We start from the raw sequence: 21061 nt of genomic DNA on the forward strand, positions 1-21061 counted from the left end.
TATATACTTTTGGAGTTGATTTAGTGGAAATAGCATTTATTATACTGTTGTATGTAACCGGAATATTGCTACTCTATCACATGACAAATTTCAATTCCAACAAATGAATACTACAGACTGAGATATAATGAAAAAATTAAATCTTTATTTTCAGCAGTTTGAAAACAATTTGTAAAAATACTTCTCAATCACAAAAAAAAAACTATAAGCTTTTCGTGTGATGAAAATACTGTAGGTTACCACAAGGGATATAGATTTGTTTTTGGCCCCATTGAAATTTGTAAAAAAAAAACCACCCATATCCAAAATATTTTACTCATACATATTCAAAGCAGGGCAAATAAATTATTAGATAATTTTATTAGCTTTATATGAAATTGTGTTACTAAAACAAGCCAATTCTTATTTATGTATATTAAATTTTCTATTTATCGTCATCAAATTTTGTATATACAATCGGCCCCCCGTATTCGCGGGGGGGGGGGTATCCGTGAATAACCGAAACCATAGTTTTTTCTTTGTATATCTCGTTTACTGAACATCAAGTGAAAGAGCAGGGTTACGCAGAGGTAGAAGGGAATGTAAAAGAGGGTGCAGTGATTGTTGGCAATGTTTTCTAAAAGAACATTGTGATTTTTCTGTTTGCCGTGTCTACTTCTTCATATCATCAAGTATGTTAACAAGGCTTCCTCTACTAATTTTTCTACATGTAAATAACGTAAAATATAGGGATCTATGTCATGAAAATAATCTATTGCTGATTTGAACTAGGAGCTCGCTTTTTCTCTTGTTTAACTTCTCCGTGGCAGTTTCGTCAGAGTTAAACACCTGCTGATATGTGTGCATAACCCTTCTCTTCAATAATTTTCTACAAAGTCTGGATATTTTCTAGCTACCTCCTGGTCAGCAGAGGCTTGATCACCAGTGATTTTTACATTGTGTGATCCGAATCATTTTTTAAGCCTATGAAACCAACCTATACATGCATAAAATTCTGATGAAGTCGTCGTTTCACCAGCCCATTTCTTATAGAAAAGTAAATTTTTTTGCTTTTTCTGTCATGCTATTACAATCAATCGGGTAACTTTTTTGTAGCAGTCTTGTACCCACAAAAAACAGCATTTTCTGTACGAGAAACACCCGTAGCCGCTGCAAAGCTTTGACTGTCACGGGTACAGCTACGGCTGAGCGAATTTCAGATTCCTTTTCCTTGATATACCTCATCGTTGATTCCCGTAGTAGCGGACCACAGCAGGTATTGATTTACTTTCGCCAAGTATGGACAAAACATCCAATTTTTCTTGTTTTCCAAATTTTCACTTTTATTTACCTTTTCAAAGCATTATCAGTAGCACTAGAAGAATGAGCTATCCTAAACAAGCACAACTCAAATTTTGTAAACAAAACACATGAATGACGATTGCTGAGTGTTGTAAATTTTTTTTTTTTTTCCAATAAAAGAAAAAACAGCGAATACGGGGACCCGACTTAAACAATAAGCCACTTTAAAAGTTCGTTGCTGCTGGACAAATGCCTGAAATGAGCAAAAACTGTCAGGTAACAATGGTTCCTGCGCCTCAACAGTGACTTTCAGAATGTTTACTTTGGTTACCTAACAATGTGAGATATGCCTTTGCAATGGTTTGTTCTTTGGTCGGTTCTTTAATGCTGCTAGTACTATGTATAATAGTTTATTCCTTTATATTGGTTTGCACTTTTCGATTCTTCCACTAATTGAAGAAACTCGGGTGGCGCCGGATATTATAGCTAGTTTTCAATAAAAATTGTTCGGTTAACTATGTATTTCTCTTTATCAGCTTTAAACAGAATTTTTGTTATTTAAAGGCGAGGGGATTGTACAACTGGAAACAGTTTGATTTGAATCAATTACACAGTGGACCCTGGTTGAGATAAATATATTCAGTAATCTTCATTCAGCAAAATTTTCTATGAGAGAAAATGGGATTTCTGATTGAAAAACCCAGTAAAAAAATGTGAAATGCACTAAAATAATCATCCGTTATAGACATTCAAAATTACCATTGGTCTCCATTACGGCCAGAGGGAAAAAGACAAATTTGTTACACTTCTTAGGAAACAATTCTGAACTCAAAAAAATTTATTTTTGGGACAGTCTGTTTAAGTTCTCCATTTAAAACACCCATTATATTCCAAAATTATATGAAATGTCATTTTCACATTTTATAATAAGTAATTAAGTTTTCATTCTTTAATTACATTCTCATAAGAGCAGAATGTTGAACTGCTGAGGAACTGGCAGCATGTGATGTGTGAGCCATTGCTACATCCAGGCATAACGACAGGATCTGTATATATGTATAAACAAAAAGAATGAGGAAAATAACTTGAAACACATAATCTTAATTCACAGCATCTTTTAGTAAAGTTCTTATACAAAAGAAATTATGTGTGTAATCCTATTTTCCATTGCCAGTGGAGAATATGGACAGGATCTGTATATATGTATAAACAAAAAGAATGAGGAAAATAACTTGAAACACATAATCTTAATTCACAGCATCTTTTAGTAAAGTTCTTATACAAAAGAAATTATGTGTGTAATCCTATTTTCCATTGCCAGTGGAGAATATGGCTGTTATACATGTTCATTATTTTAACGATTTATTGCATGTTCTGTTTGAAAATTGGACTAAAATATCTGTTTGTAAAAGCAGGCCCATATATCATTAGTGGGGGGGGGGGGCCCTAATGATGGGCCTGCTTTTACACACCGCTTCACATCTCAGATATCAAAGAATGGGTGCATCCAGAACGTTTTATTAAATAACAAAGGAAACATGGTCACCTCTGATAAGGCGATAAAATTATCATATACATAATTTCAACAAAAATATTTATATATTATCACAGTTCACAAGACCCTAGGTAGAGATGTAAAATTCTCGAGAATACTATTATAAATAACTTGAGAATATTATAAGTTCTTTGTGAGAATATTCTCCTGTTATTTATAATATAGTTACATATAATATCCTTGAGAATATTCTCTGGAAGGACTACTTTCATGAATTACTGGGGAATATTCTTATACGAAATAGTTATTCTGAAGTTGTTAATAATAGTCCTTCCAGAGAATATTCTTCAGTTACCGAAATCTTTCCAGAGAGTATTATCAAGAATATATGTAGTAACCTGTATTGTAATAAATAATCTTGAGAATAATAATTATTTTTTATAAGAATATATTCTCTAGTAACTTATAATAATAGTATTCCCTCAAAGGACGAAAAATGTCTGTCAAAGACATTTTTCTCTGTCCTTATCTCTCTTCCCATCAAGATGGGAATATTGAAGTTTGTAGACGACAATATTAAAGTTTGAAAGCAAGAAAATTAAACCAACAGCTAAATTGCACAATTTTTAAAGAAATGTGAGTGATACAGAATTTAAGTGTATGTGCATTGAAGAAAACAATTCTGTGTCTTCTTAGAATGAAGGTGAGATTATATAAGAATAGCTTCCTTTATCAATCAACTTTGATTTAATTTCTTTTATATATATATTGTGAACTTATTTCTGAAAATTTATCTAATTTTAAAATAATTTTTTAAGGTTTTAATCTAAAGGTTTCTAAAATATTTATAACCAAACTTAAAACCTCTCATCATGACCTAGAGAATATTCTCAAACTAAAAGTTGTCATTGGGGGTGATTATACCAAAAATTGTCTTGTAAATTTTTCAGACAACAAAACATTTATATTTCACAATATAAACAAAATTAGTAAAACAATTTAAATTATTTAAAAGAAAAATGAATATTCTCGATTATTCTCCAATTTTTACACCCAGGAGAATATTCTCCCCTCACATCTCTAACCCTAGGTTGATCCATTAATATACAGTTTCGCACCATAAATTTTTTCAAGAATTAATCAAATTCATTGCTATTTCTCTAACTCTGGATTGCCTGATCAGCTGAAGCTCAGGAAAAAATAAACAATTGTACAATCTAGTAATTATCATTTTTTAAATTTAATAATGGGATGAATGGTAATTTTAATATAATTTAATTGCCACCATCTAACTAGTTCTGCAAGTTTGGGTTAGGTTAAAAAATGGCTTACAAATTTCCTAAGAATTTTAACTACGACGTCTTCAAGACCTCTACTACTATGTAACCATATACGAACCTAGTACAAATTCCTCTACGGAATTTCTAACAAATCAGTATATGCAGGAGCATGTGTGTGTATATGCATGACCCTAACGTGTAATGTCAGGGTAATGCTTGTTTTGTGTTCTTGCTGGTGCTGCTACCCTGTCTTACATATTTTGAAGTGAAGATGACAAATTTTATTTTATGAAGTGAAGATGACAAATTTTATTTTATGAAGTGAAGATGACAAATTTTATTTTATGAAGTGAAGATGACAAATTTTATTTTATGAAGTGAAGATGACAAATTTTATTTTATGAAGTGAAGATGACAAATTTTATTTTATGAAGTGAAGATGACAAATTTTATTTTATGAAGTGAAGATGACATTTATTTTATGTAAGTATCATGTTGAAGATCCTCCTGTTCTCTGTAGAGAGGCGGTTTCCGAATGGGAGACTAGCTCTCGTTTGCCTTTGAATAACCGTTGACGCCTTCAAGATGACCTGGTGAGAATATCAACAATTGATGGAAATACACATGCAAACTTATTGAATACTCTAAAATAAATTTAAAAAACAAAAAATAACTGCAATTTATAAAAAATGTTTTTTGTGAAATTTAAGAATGCCAAATTACGTTAGGTTTGGAAACATTAAGAACTTGAATTTACATAAAATAAATTACACAAATAGAAAATTTGATTTATAGAATTATGACTAGTTTCAAGTTTTTATTTTCTGCGACAAAAAAACAAGGAGCTCCCTACCTTCCGAGTTTCACAAGGCTGAATTATATCATCAACCAGAATTCTAGATGCTCTGTAAAATGCATTGCTAGTGTCATCAAATAGTCGTGAATGAAAGTCCTCATTCTGCAGCAATTTAGTTACCTCTGAGCACTTGTATAAGGGGGAAAAAAGGAATAAGAGTAATTATTTCATTCTATAAACTCAGTGTTTCAATATAACTTGATACAAGAATACCAATAGAAATTCAAAATGATCTAATAGTTAGGGACATAATTGTCTACCAATTTACCATTAAAAAGGAGTGAGGTAAAATTTAATAAAGGTGTTGAAGCTTAAAAATAGATATGTTTAATAATGTAACAAAGCAATGAATTTCTCAGTTAATTATACAAAGTACAAGTGCCTGGATTCCAAACGAAGATGAAAGGAAATTCACATTCCTCTGTGGGGAATCAAACTGCCAACCTCACTGCACTCGCCTGGACAGTAAAAGGTTAGCAGTTTCATTCCCACAAAGGAATGTGAATTTTGTTCTCAAAATTCATCTTCTCTTGGAATACAAGCAATTGTACTTTGGGTGTAATACATAGGATTGTTTTTGACTTTTTGAACATAATTTAGTGGGGTGAAATAGCATAAATTCAAATAATACTATGAAGCGGCCTTACCTTACTTTTCTCAATTACTTCAGAACAGGTATGAGCCAAAGGCCACGAAAAATGAAAATTAGGTTCGAATGAAACACCACACTGTAAATATGGGTGGGCATAAATGACAACTTTCACGTAACTATAGTTATTACAAAATTTATAAAAAGCTACATTAACAAAAAGAAAAAAAAACATGAATAACTCCAAGGCAGATAAAATACATTGTGAAAATGTTGAAAAGCTGATGTCACATTATTTTTTATTATAAAGGCTCGACTGAACTGAGTAAATGCTTTAATCTACTGTTTTTCATAATTAAAAGTTTATCAAGGTAAAAAAAAACTACTTTCATAGTAAATTTTAAGCTATAAAAGACATTATTAAACTTCAATCTTGCAACACAGTGATTTAAAATGGTTATGAACAAGGGAGGGAGGTGGTATAAAACTAATGGGGCATCAGAGCCAAGGATGCTTAAGCAAAAGCATCCACAGTATTATATAGCACAGAGCTGAGCACTCCCAAAATTAATGCAAAAATCTAAATTATCTACCTAAAACTGAAGCGAAAGGTCTAGAACAGTTACCCACATAGTCTGAAGGTTGATAATAATAACTTAGGAGAAAGTGAGTCTGGTACACCTCCAGCTTCAAGACGCACGAAACAAAACTTTCAATGAAAAAAAAAAGATAATTTGAACCAAAATTCTGATAGGTACTGTGATGCCCTCCATTATCCAACATGCCAAGAATACCTATATTTTCTGCCATGTCAGGAAATTTGAGTCACAGTTTCTGGGTAATTCTTATCTGAACTCTAAGAATTGATTAAATTGGCTAATTTGAACTATGCCTGTCCTCGGCATTTTAGGAACCTTTCTGTCTTTATGGATTAGGTTAAGGTAGTTTGAGCTTTAAGCTTGGCTTTTGCTACTACAATCTTGATTTTTATTAAAAATGTTGGAAGCTAAGCATATTCATTTGCATAGATTATATGAGTAAAATAGAGACACAATATGTATTCCATGATCATGTTTGCAAGATTTGAGTAAGCAGAGCAAAAAATTAAAGAATTGCATTATAAAATATGTTCAAGTGATACAAAAGTGACAGCATATTTCTCCTCAATCTCTGAACATGCAGAAAAAACAGAGATAGAACAAATACATTATGTGTTTTATATTAAATTGACAATAATTTAATTAGAGGAATAAGTAAATGCTGAATTTTCATTATCAAATTCCTGTGCAAAATAGGAACAGAAAAACCATTATTTTATTCTGATTTTATAATTATTTATATAATTTGATAGCGTAATTGTGATACATACTTTCATATTGAGTTGCTGCATTTTGCTTATATTTGAGATTCATATTTTTTTATGAGCATCTTTTTCCAGCCACCTCATTGGGTGATTTCCCTGTTGTTGCCTTTGTATTTGTATTTTAAATGTATTCTGTAATTATTATTCCTCACTTTTTCCACAGCATGCCAGTAATGGACCAGACTCCAACATTAAAAGAGCTGATGCCCTCAATTTTTACGGCATGCCAGATAATATGGGGGAATATGATACAAACAAAGCTTTCTCATGTTCTGATGAACATCCAGTCCTAACTTTGCAAAAGTGATACACAAATGATAACATTATCTGTGATCCTAATAAGATCCCTACACATTTTTCTGCGGAAGTATGTATCCAAAAAATTTAAAATTACAAAAAAAAAATCAATACGTAATTATGAAATTGGTACCATGGTGAAATTTTCATCAGCGAAACATCCACCAACATTTATGCTTATTTTTGGAACCCTTGCAGAACTATGTGCAGTTATCATTTTAGCTCGCTCCTTCAGAGTTAAACCTGAAACACAATTATTTTAATGAGAACTGAGAAATTGCTCTATACAGAGTCTTTTGCATTTCAATAACAGCCTCTTTAATGCAGCTCTGATATAAACTTGATGCTTAAATTTATAAGACTGTTAATATGATGCTACTTCAGATACAATTTCTCATGGGGAAAAAACAGTATTCAAACATATCAGCCTCCACAGTTTGATTGATTTCAAATTCTTGAACAATCTCATTCTCATAACTAGTTTGACTTACACCCTTTCATTCCAAGAGATTTACGAGTTTAGATATTGATTGCTCAAAACATACTAGCAGCTCAGGAAAAGAAAAAAAAATTATCACATCTTATGATATTATATTTAGAAAAAAAACCTTAGCTCTTGTGGTTATAATCACAATAAAATTTTGAGAAATTCAAATGACAACACCCACTTTTATGCATTGCTAACAGATCAGCGCAGGGAAAAACCATAAACAGTATAGAGAACAGTACCTGTAGCACCATAAAACTCTGGCGCAGGATGCAGACAAAGGAAGATTTCACCAATGGGTTGGTGCACTAACCCTTCAGTGGGGAGGGGGAGACTTATGGCAGTAATGTGATCTGCATTGGTTGTTTACACATGTTTCTGTATCTAGTAATGGTGTTGACAGGTAATGGCTGATACAGGTACTGTTTCAATGTCATTTATAGTTTCTTACTACCTCTATCATTTTCCAATGTATAAAAGAGTGTTGTCACTTGAATTTTTTTGAAAGTTTGTTGCTGTAAATGTAACTGCAAGAGCTGTTTTTCTTTTCTCATTCTAAAGCATATACTCTGAAACACCTATATCCCAAATTTCATTAGCATCCATTGATTTTTGTGGCTGCTAGGGACTTGTATATCTGAAAAGTTATTTTATCACCACTTTGAACATAGATCATAGAATTTGGAATGAAAAATTTTACCTTATTTTGTTTGTTATACATCTGTAATTTAGTTTTTCTTTCATCTATCATGATATGTTAGTTAAACAATATATAGAGATGTAAAATTCTTGGTAATAATCTTGATAATTTCTAATTTTAAATATACATTATTCAAAGTAAACGGAGATGAAAAATAAATGATAACTCTTCCTTCATCAATCAATTGCCATTTAGTTTATTGATTTGAACTCATTAAAAAAATTGAAATAATTCTATATCTCACCTTCTTCATGACGGTTTTGAGCAACATTTTTGTCACCTGAATTTTGTAGAAACACCAGCGGTATATTACGTTTATCACAAATTTGGATGAAATGACAGCCTTTCTGAGCATCCTGCCAAGTGATGCATCCACTATTTGCTATAATACCAACTAGCTTTCTGAAAATAATTTTTTTATGAAATTTTTCATTAGTTCATAATTTAATCAAAGTATAAAATCATAATCCTTTACCCTTAATATAAATTTGAGTCTTTCTGTCCTATATTTATGTGCGATTCCTATTTCCTATTCATTTTTCTCAATCAAATATAGTCACACTAATCATGATTAAATAAGCATTTCAAGCACTGTATTTGATTGCATCTAATTGCATTTTCCATTAAACCTTGGTTGTAGCACAACATCTCTATTACAGCACAGAAATTTCACAGAATCTTTGATATAGTTATAATTGAGAGTCTGACTATAAATTACTCAATATACACCATAGGACCTCAAATATGATTATTTAAAATACAAAACTGTTCTTAAAACTGACCCAGACAGAAAGGAGAAACCAGTGATAAGATTGCTTCCAAATTTCTTTTTGAATTCCTTGAATATGCTTCCATCAAATACTCTGGCAATAATCTGCAAATACATAATTTGAGTAAAAATTTTAACTAACTCTTATTTTTTTAAGAGTTTTAACTTAGAGTTTTAGGATTCATCCAGTTGATGAAAATGATATAAGGAGTAATTAATAAATTTCTTAACCGTTCATGTATGTAAATGACAGTATAAACGTTTCTTTATAATGTATTTAATATGCTTACTTTATATACATCATCTCTGTCTAAAACCATCTTCCCAGAAAGGATGTCTAATTCCTCTTCGGAATATGCAGGACTTTCTATATTCAAGCAGATTGGAACTTCTGGCAAATTTAATGCAAGCACTGTTTCTCTACACATTTCATATGCTTCAGCTTCTGTCTCAGCAAAATAATCAGTGCAGCCACTCGTACTAATAAAAAGAAAGGCAAGTGAAAAATTCAAATTTAGAAACATTATAGATGAGAATGATTCAAGTGGAAAAAACTTGCTTTACAAAACACATCCCTATCACTCTGGCACCATAATAAAACGAAATTATCAGTACTAGAAACTACTACTTTACCACACACCAACTCTGGTCATATTGCCATATAGCAATTTAATAACTAGAAACAAGAAGTTTTCTGACATGAATATGGTGAGTTAAATCCTTAATTTAAAAGATTTCAAATAAAATTAATTTTATCAATAAACCTCCATCAAACATAATAATGGGAAGGGAGGTAGAAACACCAACACATTGAAAACACAATTGAAACATGAAATAATATCATGCATTCGTATTTCCACACAACTGAGTAAACGAATGAATGCACTTTGTACATATATGCTCACGTTCAAATAATATTTTTTCTCTCAAACTTTCAGTTGTTATATAGCATAGTGATTAGGTCATAAATCTTTTTTTTTCTGCTATGATTATGAATGATGACAATAAGTTACAGTATAAAGTTTCCAAAATTTATTTTATTTCCTTAATTAACTTAATTTCATTTTACAGTAAAACCCCTCTTAGCAGTCACCCCTATTTTACGACCAAAAAAAAAAGTCCCGGCAAAAAGCCCATTTAAATAATGTATTTCGAACCTCTGTTTAATGGTCATCCTCAGATACGATCATGGAGACCATTTTCATCATTCATTGCATTGGACCAAAACCCCTGTACGGACACCAATAGTTGAAATTATGCTTACTAGATGGCAGAAAAGTTTAAATATTTCATCAACTTTTTTGATATTCGGCTACTTTTGAATGAAATTTTGGATGAAGGTTTGTTAATGTTTGGCACCTATGATGTCTGTTTAGAATCTGAAATCATGTGTTGCTGATTGTTATTCTATATTTTACATTATTCCTCGTTGTTTAATATGGATATGGACAGCTGTAGTATAATCATCGCTCTCTATCACTAAGAGAAAAAATTTATGTTTCAAATACAGTGAAAAACTTAAAATTGTAGTTCATGCTCAGGCAAACCCACCACACTGCGCGATTGATCACTCTTTCAAAAAAAACAAACTACTGACATACTGAGTTAATGATAATAACTTTGTATAATATTTCTTTTGTAATTTTAATTTTGTATCTATACAACGATATATATTTATGACTTTAATATTGTTAGATTATCATTCATATTCAAATAAAGAACCATATGAGTGTCTGCAAAAGGTTTTTTTACTGTATTTTATTATAAAAACTAATAATCAAATGCATAAAAATTCACCATCATGTGCTTCGTTTTGTAATACTTCCTCATTTTGATTATATTAATATCACAAAATTTAAGCAACAAAATTAAACAAATACAAATAAAAACTCATATAAAAATATAGAACATACGAGCAATGCAATTCAGCACCTCCAAGGTCTTGTTCTGATACAACCTCACCAGTTGCAGCTTTTACCAGGGGTGGGCCACCAAGGAATATTATACCAGATTTATTTACTATCACAGTCTCTTCAGCCATCGTTGGACAATATGCACCACCTGCAGTGGAACTTCCACATACTAAAGCAATCTGAAAGTTTTTGATTGATTAATCTTTTTTCCCCCCATGGTAAATAACTTGTACATCATTAGACAATGTTTCACATTATGTGCATTAGAGAAAAAAAAAACCATCGTATTTCTTAAATGAACTAAAAATCAGGGTTGGTAAAAAAACCAAAAAACCAGGATTTTTTGGTTTAAACCAGGTTTTTTTGGTTTAAACCAGGTTTTTTTGGTTTAAACTGGTTTTTTGTTTTAAATAGTATTAACATTAAAAACAATGAAATTTCTGAAAAATCATTCAAACTTCCAATAATTAACTAAAATAAAATGTTTATTAATGTAATTAACACTATTCCCATGCTAATTAATCAATAAATATTTATTTCATTTTAACAAAAGCCAACTTTTGCAATTTAATTATTTTTTGCTTAACACAATGGATTACTGTGTGTTTGAAAATTCTTTTAATGTTATTATTAATCATATAATACATAAAGGTTTTTCTCCAATTACTTTCAGTATACTTAATTAGGAAGCTATTTTGCAAAAAGTAATAAAAATTAGATGAATATAATGTATTTAATGAAGCATAAATAATGCAGATTAATTAGCAATGATTTACGATATACAGTGTGATTATAACTAAGGTTCTGATTTCAAAACACTGTAAAAAAAGAACGATTGTCAGAATGACTTGAAAATTGACATGAATATTCCTGAAAAAATTCAATTTTATTTGATACATACTTAAAAATGTAAAATTAATGGCATCATCCAACATGTGGGAAATTTGCTCGCAGAATGGAAATGATAGCCAGTCATGGCAGAATTATACCTTAATTATAGCATTTCACGATTCGTGGAAACATCACAAAAAACGAAGTAATTGAACAAATAACTACAACTTACTTAAGAAATGTTAAATATGTTGCCCACCGCATGTTCTGGCTATGAGGTTGAAAGCACAAAAATTCTTGTTCAACAACAGAATCAGAGTATGCCATGGTCATAATGTGGATGTGCTTGCAATTCAGCTTTATTAAACCAAACGTCCCCCCCCCCCCCCCCCGTTAATATTCCTGAGGAACTTCTAACACATAGGGAATGTGCTGGAGAATGCAATTCACCAAAGTTTGCAATCTGACCACTGTTTATAACATTTTGAGATACCCCCACAGCCAGAAGTTGCAAGGGTTAAGGTGCATCCTGTCAAAATGGGTCTTCAGCAGCTGCTTTGCTGGTATTGCAATGTGCATCTTGATAGAAGTTCTATCCACACACTGATGCTGTGGAAGTGCCGAAATGATGTGGTTGCACAAAATAGATTATACTGCTGGCCAAGTACAGCATCATCTACTTGCACATTTTGCGCTTTTTTCTTTTGCGAAAGAAATTTCCATTGCTTCAGGAGTAACCATGCAAATTTTCAAGTCATTCTGACCAGTACTTATTGTATAGTTTTGAAATCAAAATTTTAATTATAATCACCCCGTATATAGCTGATTATATTTTCATAAATCTGTTACTATTATACAGTAGAACCTTGATTAACTGGGCTTAACCATGAAAGTATAAAAAAACTGTTGAATATTAAGGCTGGGTGATATACAGTGTGAGATGTGCTATGGGAAAGAAAATGTATGTGAGGTAATGTAATAACTAGTACACTAGTGTTTGTCCTTTAAGGACAGCTGGTGTCTTTATTGGATTATAGGACCACCTGCCCCTAGCATGATGGTGTCACTACTGTAGCTGCTTCTTTGTGAAGGAAAAAAGAAACCCTGTGAGATAATACACCACTACATTTAGATGTGTGATGCACTCCTTATTCACGAATTTGCTAAAGATAGAGCATCAGAATGTAACCAAAGGTTAGAAAATGTTGTAAGAATGAGAAATTTTGGCTTTTATATATAACTTTAAATGACTAAGATACTTCATATGAAAAATATATATATATTTTGGCCACTTTTATGAACTTTTTGAAAAAAACCCACTTATAAAATCTTATGTCATTTAAAGATATACCATCAGAATGTACCCCAAGGATATAAAATGTGGTAAAAATGAAACATTTTGGCTAATAATGAACCAATATGATATTTTTCAAGGAAAAAATTATATTTAGGCAGCTTTTATTTGATTTTTTGAAAAAAACTAAAGTGGGTTTTTTTAAAAAAACCTCTTTGGTTAAAACCAAGGTTTAAACCAAACAACCCTGCTAAAAATAAAAACTTTTGATTAATTTATGTATATATATCATTGAACTATTAATTTATTACTATATTCATTGCAAAGTAGACTCTTAATACACATACATGCCAGTTAGGTAAGATTTTCATGAAAATTATTTTCCGAAACATATCATCAGAATACAATGGAAGAAACAAATGCAAAGTGCTTCATTAAACAATACTGAAGTTAAAATTTTCTAGGCTCGCACAACCATTCTATTCGACATTTAGTTTATGACTCGATTAACTATTAAAATGTCATTACAGATTTAAAACATCACAGTATATACCAAAGGTCTATAATCTATAGATTGTGATCTATCGGTAGATCATGAGCTCTATTTCGGTCAACTGTGCGAATCATTCATTCTATTTTTCTCCGGAAGTTCTTGTAATAAAAAGTTAAGAAAGGACTAATTATTTTAGGCAATCACAGTTGTAGTTGAAAGGTTACTAACAACTGAAAGACAAAACGGGAAAGAATTTTTGGATAGATTTATTGATAAGTGTATACAGTGAAACCTCAATATAATGATATTCCATGGACCAAGAAAAAATATTGTTGCAGAGGGATTATTGTTATATTAAGAGGCAACATCATGTGCCATCAATTTTCTGCTATTGTTGCCATCTTCACATCTTTTCTGAATCAGGGTTGTTAGTACCACTGCAAAAATGTGCCTTTGAATATTTCACCGCAAAAAAAAAATTAATTGATAAGCAAAATTCAGTTAGATGTGTGTGTGTGTGTTGTCCTTGTAAAGAGGTATACTGCAATACACTTTGGTGTATATCACAAAACGTAGTGATATCGAAAATTTTTCCAACACTTTCAGTGATCAGGTGGTACCAAATACTGATATTGGATGGATGTCCTCAGAAGAACTAAAATATGTGTGACAAGTTGAAAAATATATTGAAGGCTATTTCCAGCAAAATTTGAAAAAATATTGTTCTGTAGCAAATTTAAAATCTCTCCACAAAATATTGTTATAGAGGGATTTATCTTAGTAAAGGATATTGTTGTATTGAGAGGAGTATAACATAAAAGAATAGACAATTCCAAACAAGTTTTGAAAAAATATCATTGTAGAGGGATTTATTGTTACATCGCGTAACAAGATTTCACTGTTTAAGATGACTTGGTGCTCCTACCATATCATCTTGGGTATACAAAAAAGTGAATAAGTACTCATGCCTTGCTAATCAAATTTAGATATACACACAATAAAAAGATAATGTTTTAAAATACCTACTTGCGGAATCCCAAGAGATGAGAAAACAGCTTCATTAAAAAATGTCCTTCCACCATGCTCTTTATCAGGAAAAATTTCGGACTGCAATTATAATAAAAGTAAATGAAAACTTATGAAAAGAATGAGATTAGGTATTCTATTCAATAATTTTAAAATATCTTCTAAATTATCAATTAAACTTAAAATTTTTTAGGTGTGTTCAAAGATGGAAAAATGCTAACTTGCATTAAAAAGTTCATATTTGCAAAATCTTGTTAATAATATCAAGTAATTGCATACTTTTCTTGCTGTTAGATAGTAGAGTTATATACCTGAAGGGGTAAGAACGCTCCTCCACTATCAACTAGATAGATGCAAGGCAATTTATTCAGAAATGCAACATGTTGGAGGCGTTGTTGTTTCACAACTGTTATTGGAAAAAATGTCCCACCTTTTACTGTGGCATCATTGGCTCCAACAACACAATAGCGACCATGCACTTTTCCAATGCCTGTAAATAAAAAGAGTGTTGCAATAATAGATACCCTTCTTAATTATGTCAGATATGCTATATGCTATCAGATATATACATAGACTACTATATCATGGACATCATACTCACATGAACAAGTAAATACATAAAGATAATATTCACTCTTACTACAAAAGTCAAATATGTTTATTGCAGATGTAAACAAGTCATTCAGCACTGCAGGATTATGGCCATGATAGCATAGATAAACAAATTTTACTTACTGGCTGTAAGCAATAGTGGATATTATAATGATTAAAAACAGTGAAAATGTTGCATAGTTGTAAATATACTTTAATCCACATCAATATTATTTCTCACGTTTAAAATAAAAAAGGAAATACACTAAAACAATATCATGAATAAAAATTTTATTTATTGGTCTATCCACCACAACACTTATGGTAATCAAAATATAAATTTTTAGGCTTGCAGCAATTTTAAAATAATGTCTAATAAACATTAATTTGTTTCAAAAAACAAAATAAGAAATTAAAAACCAATAAAAAAATTTACTATGAACGTTATCGTACAACCCTCAAATCTTTATCTTATTAATTTGTGTATAAACTACTCAAAATTAGTTATGAGCACAATTCAGCATGCATTGTCTAGCAAACTAAATTACATCTGTGGAATTCAACCACTTCCATGTTTAAATTTCTACATTAAAATAATTTTAAATAAAATAATCAATTTTGGAAGTAATGCAGTATAATTACTGTGCATGATGTAATTATTTTCAAATAAAGATGTTGACTACACTAAATGACGTATCTATAGGCTATCTACTGAAAAAAAATTAAGTAAATCATTGACATCTAAATAATTTCACCACACAAACCTGTAGAAGTAAATAGGCCTACTTAAGAACATTAAATCTCGCAGGTTTTGGGCAAATTTCAGAAAAAAAAACTCAAGACAAAAATTGAACATGGGTTTTTAAAAACCTAGCTTTATGATTGAATCATGAAAAACAAGTGTAAAGATGAAAACTTGGTTAAATGATCTTAAATGAGGAATTTAAACTCATCAATAAAAGCTACCATAATTTCCTGCCTACACAGGGACTATACACTGGAAAAAAATCTGAATTTCTAACCCTGGATTATAGGCTCCTGCATATTATCTAGACTTTTTTTCTGAGAGAAGTTGGGATAAAAAGTAGATATTTTTCTAAATAATTAAAATGTATTGTTTATAATTATTTATAAATTAGTTTCATAAATATATAAATGTTTTTTTTAATAATTAACAAAAATAAATCAAAAGATAACAGACATAATAATTTTGAAGTAGTCTTCTTGTTTCACAAATTATGTTAATGAAGAGCAGTGATTCCCAATGTGCCCACGTTGGGAATCACTGCACTGTTAATGCCCCCCTGGGAGCAATGGAATGTTCCAGGGGGCAATAGAAACTACGGGTATAACATAGGATCTTATGGGCTAGATTGCATTGGGGGGCGATGGGAGAAAAAAATTTCTGAAGGAGGCGGCGATGGGACAAAAAAGGTTGGGAAACTATGAACTAGAGTATATAGGTTTTGATATTTCATTTTGAGGATTATATATGAGGAACTTTATCACTTAACATTTGCTAAATTCACAAGTGCATATCACTGCCTCTGTGGATTATAGAGAAGTTGGTTTCTCGGAGTAGCAAAATTTATGTGTGTGGGATTATATGCTGCCACTGATTATGGAAATTACAATGGCGAGCTATTTAATCACCCATACTTTTCACTAAATATAAATATATGCACGTATGTATCATGAATTTGTTCTAGGGTATAGGAAAAGCTATTCTAAAAGCTAATTCTAGAGTATTCTTTCTCTCACTTCTTTTCATATATGCATTCTATAAAATTGAGGAACTTATATTGGGTCATAAAATAAGATATTAGAAAATTTAATATTGAGCTTTCAATAAAAAAATAATAATCTGATAGCATACTCAACCGAGTTTTTGTTCAACTTACTGCTATACCTACAACACATCCAGCACAAGGAACATCGCCATAATCCATTGACAGGCCTGCAAGCATCCCAAGTTCCAGAAAAGGTGAATTCTCATCAAATAACATCTTCACTCTGTCTCGAACTAGATGCTTTTTCTTAACTTCTGTGTGCCGTTTAATTGCTTTAGCGCTACCTCCTGCTTTTACTTTAGTCCTTAATAGCTCTAGAGCTCTAATGGCTACCATAGATCTCTGCTGGGCAGAACACAAAATATCTGGATCCAGATTGAGCTTTCCATCAATAACCTAGACAAGAACCAAGCCAAATGACCTTGTATTTTACAGAAAATTACCACAGTAAAATTTCATTGTAAAATACAGAAAGATAAAGAATGCGTCAAGAATGATACCTCATACTAGTACGAGTTTAAAAAGAAATGGGGAGGGGGAAGCATTGAACAAAGTACAAAAACCTTGCATTACAAGTAGTAAACATAAAATTTCTTTCACTCAATGCGAACATTTTTTAAAAATTTGTCCGATGAGTACTACATCTAGCAACTCAATTTTAGATATCATGAGAAAAACGCATTTTAACGTTAAATAAAATGAAAGGGCCATCTTAACATCATCATGGGCCTCCCGTGCAAAGTGATGTTCTGGGAAGGAATATATGCAAAGCACAATATGCCGAAAACTGATACACATTGCAAAACAATCGTGGGAAGAACTTTATGAACAGTTTAGAAAATATTATTATGGGAATTTTTGTCGCAGAACATTTCTAGTCAGCTGAGGACTTGTTGTAAAACAATGCAAACCATTCTGCTTTGGAGCGGGGGCAGATACTAAGTCAGTTCTGATGAAACACGCACTCACATTTTTAATTATCTGCTTTTAAGAACAAATCTGCTTGGACTCATAAAATACAGCTAAAAAGTCATGATATACAGTGGAACCTACTATAATTGATACTCCCATTAGCAGACACCTCCTGTTAAAAGCCACTTTTTCAAATTACATCAACAGACTTCAATATATTGTATGTAAGTAAATAATGTGTATACTCTATTAGCAGACAAAATTTTCCATCCCAAGAGTGTCCATTATCGAGAGGTTTTTTTTTCTTTCAAACTTCAGTGTTATTGCCATGGAAAATTTACTACCGAGTGATTTGAGCTGGAAATGTGGAAGGGTGTACGTAACAGTTTTGGTGTGTATCTCGTGTTATCAGATTTTTCGACAGTGCCATCAATGTGTCATTGAGTCACGATTGAGTATATACCATTTTAGGCTTGCTGCTCTCTGTAGCAAAACTTTTTACATGGAGATTGGATCACATTTGTGTCACGAAATCAGGAACCACAGACAACCACCTTCGGGGACAGTGGGGGTTCGAACCTGGATCTTTACTATGCGAGTTTGTCACTATGATCGCCACAGCGGCATAGAGAGGTTCTGTTGTACTATCGCTAATTTTCATTCCCAATGCATTTACAGTATTTTTGTTTTAGTTATAGAAGTCAAAAGCGTTTGGAAAAAAATTTTCCCCTGAATTAAATACCTGCTGATAGATTACCTTGAAGTGAGTTTTAATAACACATAATGACCATGTGGAAAAATGATACCATAGTACATATATTTATAATTAGTTTTGCTGATACGTTGGACAATTGTATACAAGCTTAAAAACAGATCAATAATCAACAGGGCTTAAGAAATAAAAAAAAAGTGGATGCTGGCCAAATTTCTCAGGAAAAAGCATGATTTTTTTCTCAAAAACAGTGGATTTAAATAATATTTTTACGACTTCTAGGATTTGACCTTTTTTCTTATATTGAAAGACACACTGCCATGAAATAAAAAAAAATAGTTGTCGTCGCGTGTAAAATAAAAGCAATCACATACAGGAAATTTTAGGCACCAATACATATTTTCTAGTGGCCACAGCACATGGGATTTGTCAAAGCCCTGATAACTAATACAATGAGAGATAGTTTTATGAATCTACGAAAAATAAATCCTTTTACCTTGAAGGATGAACTGCTCCGTTTAGCCAAATGCCAAATATGATTGTTACAACTCGGTAAAATTTTCATCAAATTCATTTCTAAGAATTCTACTGGAAAGATAAAAAAAAAGAAGGTTGATATAAGAAAAGGGCATTTTTAATGAACCACAGATACAGGATGGTCATAAAATAACTTTGCCGATATAAAAGCCCCTAGTAGCTACAAAAATCAACAAATTTTGATGAAATTTGAGATCTAAGTGTTTCAGATTATGCACTCGAGGATGTGAAAAAATGAAATTGTGATTGTAGCTACAATGAAAATTTTTTTGGAGAAATTTAACGGCAACACCCACTTTTATGTATTGCAAAATGATCAATATACCAGAAACAAAACAAAAAAGAAACCATAAATGGTAGTGAAACAGTACTGGTAGCACCATAAATGCGGATGCAGGGTGTAGATAAAAAAAGATCTCACCAAGGGATTGGTGCACTAGATACTCGGCCTAGGAATTTCTTCATATCTGCGGAAGTTCCTGACTGAGCATCTAGCGCACCAACCCCTTGATGAGATCTTCTTGCACTCGCACGTCCTCAAATGCACACATGCTCTGGAACACCTACATCTCAAATTTCAACCAGATTTCGTGATATGTGCTGCCACTAGGGGCTCGTATAATGGCAAAGTTATTTTATGCCCACCCGGTATGGCAGCGGTTCTCAACCTTCTTTGTCTCGCGGAGCACTTTTAAGTAAAAAAATTCTATGGCGGAGCCCTGTAGGCCTAATTTTTCTGATTCATCAAAGTTACTGATTTATTTTTACCATTTAAAAATATTTATAATTATTTTTTTTTAATTTTACTGTTTTTTTTTTATTTTCCTTGAGCGGCCGTGGAGCCCCTGGACAATGCACAAGGAGCCCCAAGGGCTCCGCGGAGCACCGTGAGAACCGCTGCGGTATGGTAACCACTGATGCTGACAAGATTGATTTAAAAAAAACAGATGAGTCATCAAAAACATCTCAGATGAATGTCAGTTATTTTGATAACGATTTCAAATTAATTGTGAAATACTTGTTAATTATATTGAAATATTTATACTCTTAAAAGGAGCATAAATTTTCACCTCCCACCTATATTATTATACTCAAAAATCGTCAAAGACTAAGGCAAATACCAGGAAATACTAAAAAATTCCTAATGCAATTCAACACAAAAGGGGATGTGATACTCATCCCCTGAAGACGACCTCCACAGGATAAGAGTATCACGCTGACCGAGTTTCCCACTTGGATTGAGTACCAAATCTTCAATCTCGATTGCTCAGCGGAACGAAAAACAATACGTCTGTTCAAGTCAAACGTCGTGGGGCAACTCCCTGAGCAACCCAGATTGAAGATTTGGTACTCAATCCAAGTGGGAAACTCGGTCAGCGTGATACTCTTATCTTCTGAAGATCGTCTTCAGAGGATAAGAGTATCACGCCCATTTTGTGTTGAAATGCATTAGGAATTTTTTAGTATTTACCTTATTCGTTGACAATTTTTGAGTATTATTAGGCAGTCATCTACTCTTCCGTATATTATATACAAATTTCTTTGCGGGGGGGGGCGGTGTGTATCCGCCTATGCGAAGGATTTAGCGCCCGTGGTTGACCACAATTTACACTGGTACATTTTTATTATTACTATTATCATATGGTATATTTATTTAACCATTTTGAAAAACTCTTACCTTGGGTGGAGGAATCACATGAATGAGAGTTGTTTGTAAATAATAAGTTCAACCTCTGAGGGACGAGGGTTAACACATGAGCTGCATTGAAATTTATTTATCTATGGTCGAACTTTTTTTCATAAATTCCATGAAGAATCAAATGAAGTTGATAAAAATTGAATAAA

General features: G+C 31.9%; 1 protein-coding gene across 1 annotated transcript; it reads right to left on the reverse strand.

The window, feature by feature from the left end:
* Positions 1-123: 123 nt before the first annotated feature.
* LOC149064972 (uncharacterized) lies at positions 124-20961 on the reverse strand. The gene is made up of 13 exons (XM_089254844.1): positions 20895-20961; positions 19176-19267; positions 17175-17451; positions 14986-15164; positions 14675-14755; positions 11031-11209; positions 9408-9597; positions 9131-9222; positions 8593-8750; positions 7295-7404; positions 5560-5640; positions 4910-5041; positions 124-2327 (listed from the first exon to the last, which is right to left on the reverse strand). The coding sequence occupies exons 2-13, from the start codon at positions 19251-19253 to the stop codon at positions 2235-2237; spliced, it is 1650 nt and encodes a 549-aa protein (XP_089110970.1). The 5' UTR covers positions 19254-19267; positions 20895-20961; the 3' UTR covers positions 124-2234.
* Positions 20962-21061: the final 100 nt, after the last annotated feature.

Source organism: Pholcus phalangioides, unplaced genomic scaffold (genome assembly GCF_987345545.1).
Source record: "Pholcus phalangioides strain wild (caught in Gottingen) unplaced genomic scaffold, Ppha-v1.0 ptg000042l_1, whole genome shotgun sequence".
In the NCBI taxonomy this organism is placed as follows: domain Eukaryota; kingdom Metazoa; phylum Arthropoda; class Arachnida; order Araneae; family Pholcidae; genus Pholcus; species Pholcus phalangioides.

Bases quoted from the DNA above. Each gene is read 5' to 3' on its own strand.
- LOC149064972 (XM_089254844.1), bottom strand. From the start codon at position 19,253: ATGAATTTGATGAAAATTTTACCGAGTTGTAACAATCATATTTGGCAT. The intron at 11,210-14,674 runs GTAGGTATTTTA...AAAAACTTTCAG, and splicing joins CATCTCTTGGGATTCCGCAA to ATTGCTTTAGTATGTGGAAG. The intron at 9,598-11,030 runs GTATGTTCTATA...TCTTTTTATTAG, and splicing joins GGTGCTGAATTGCATTGCTC to TACGAGTGGCTGCACTGATT.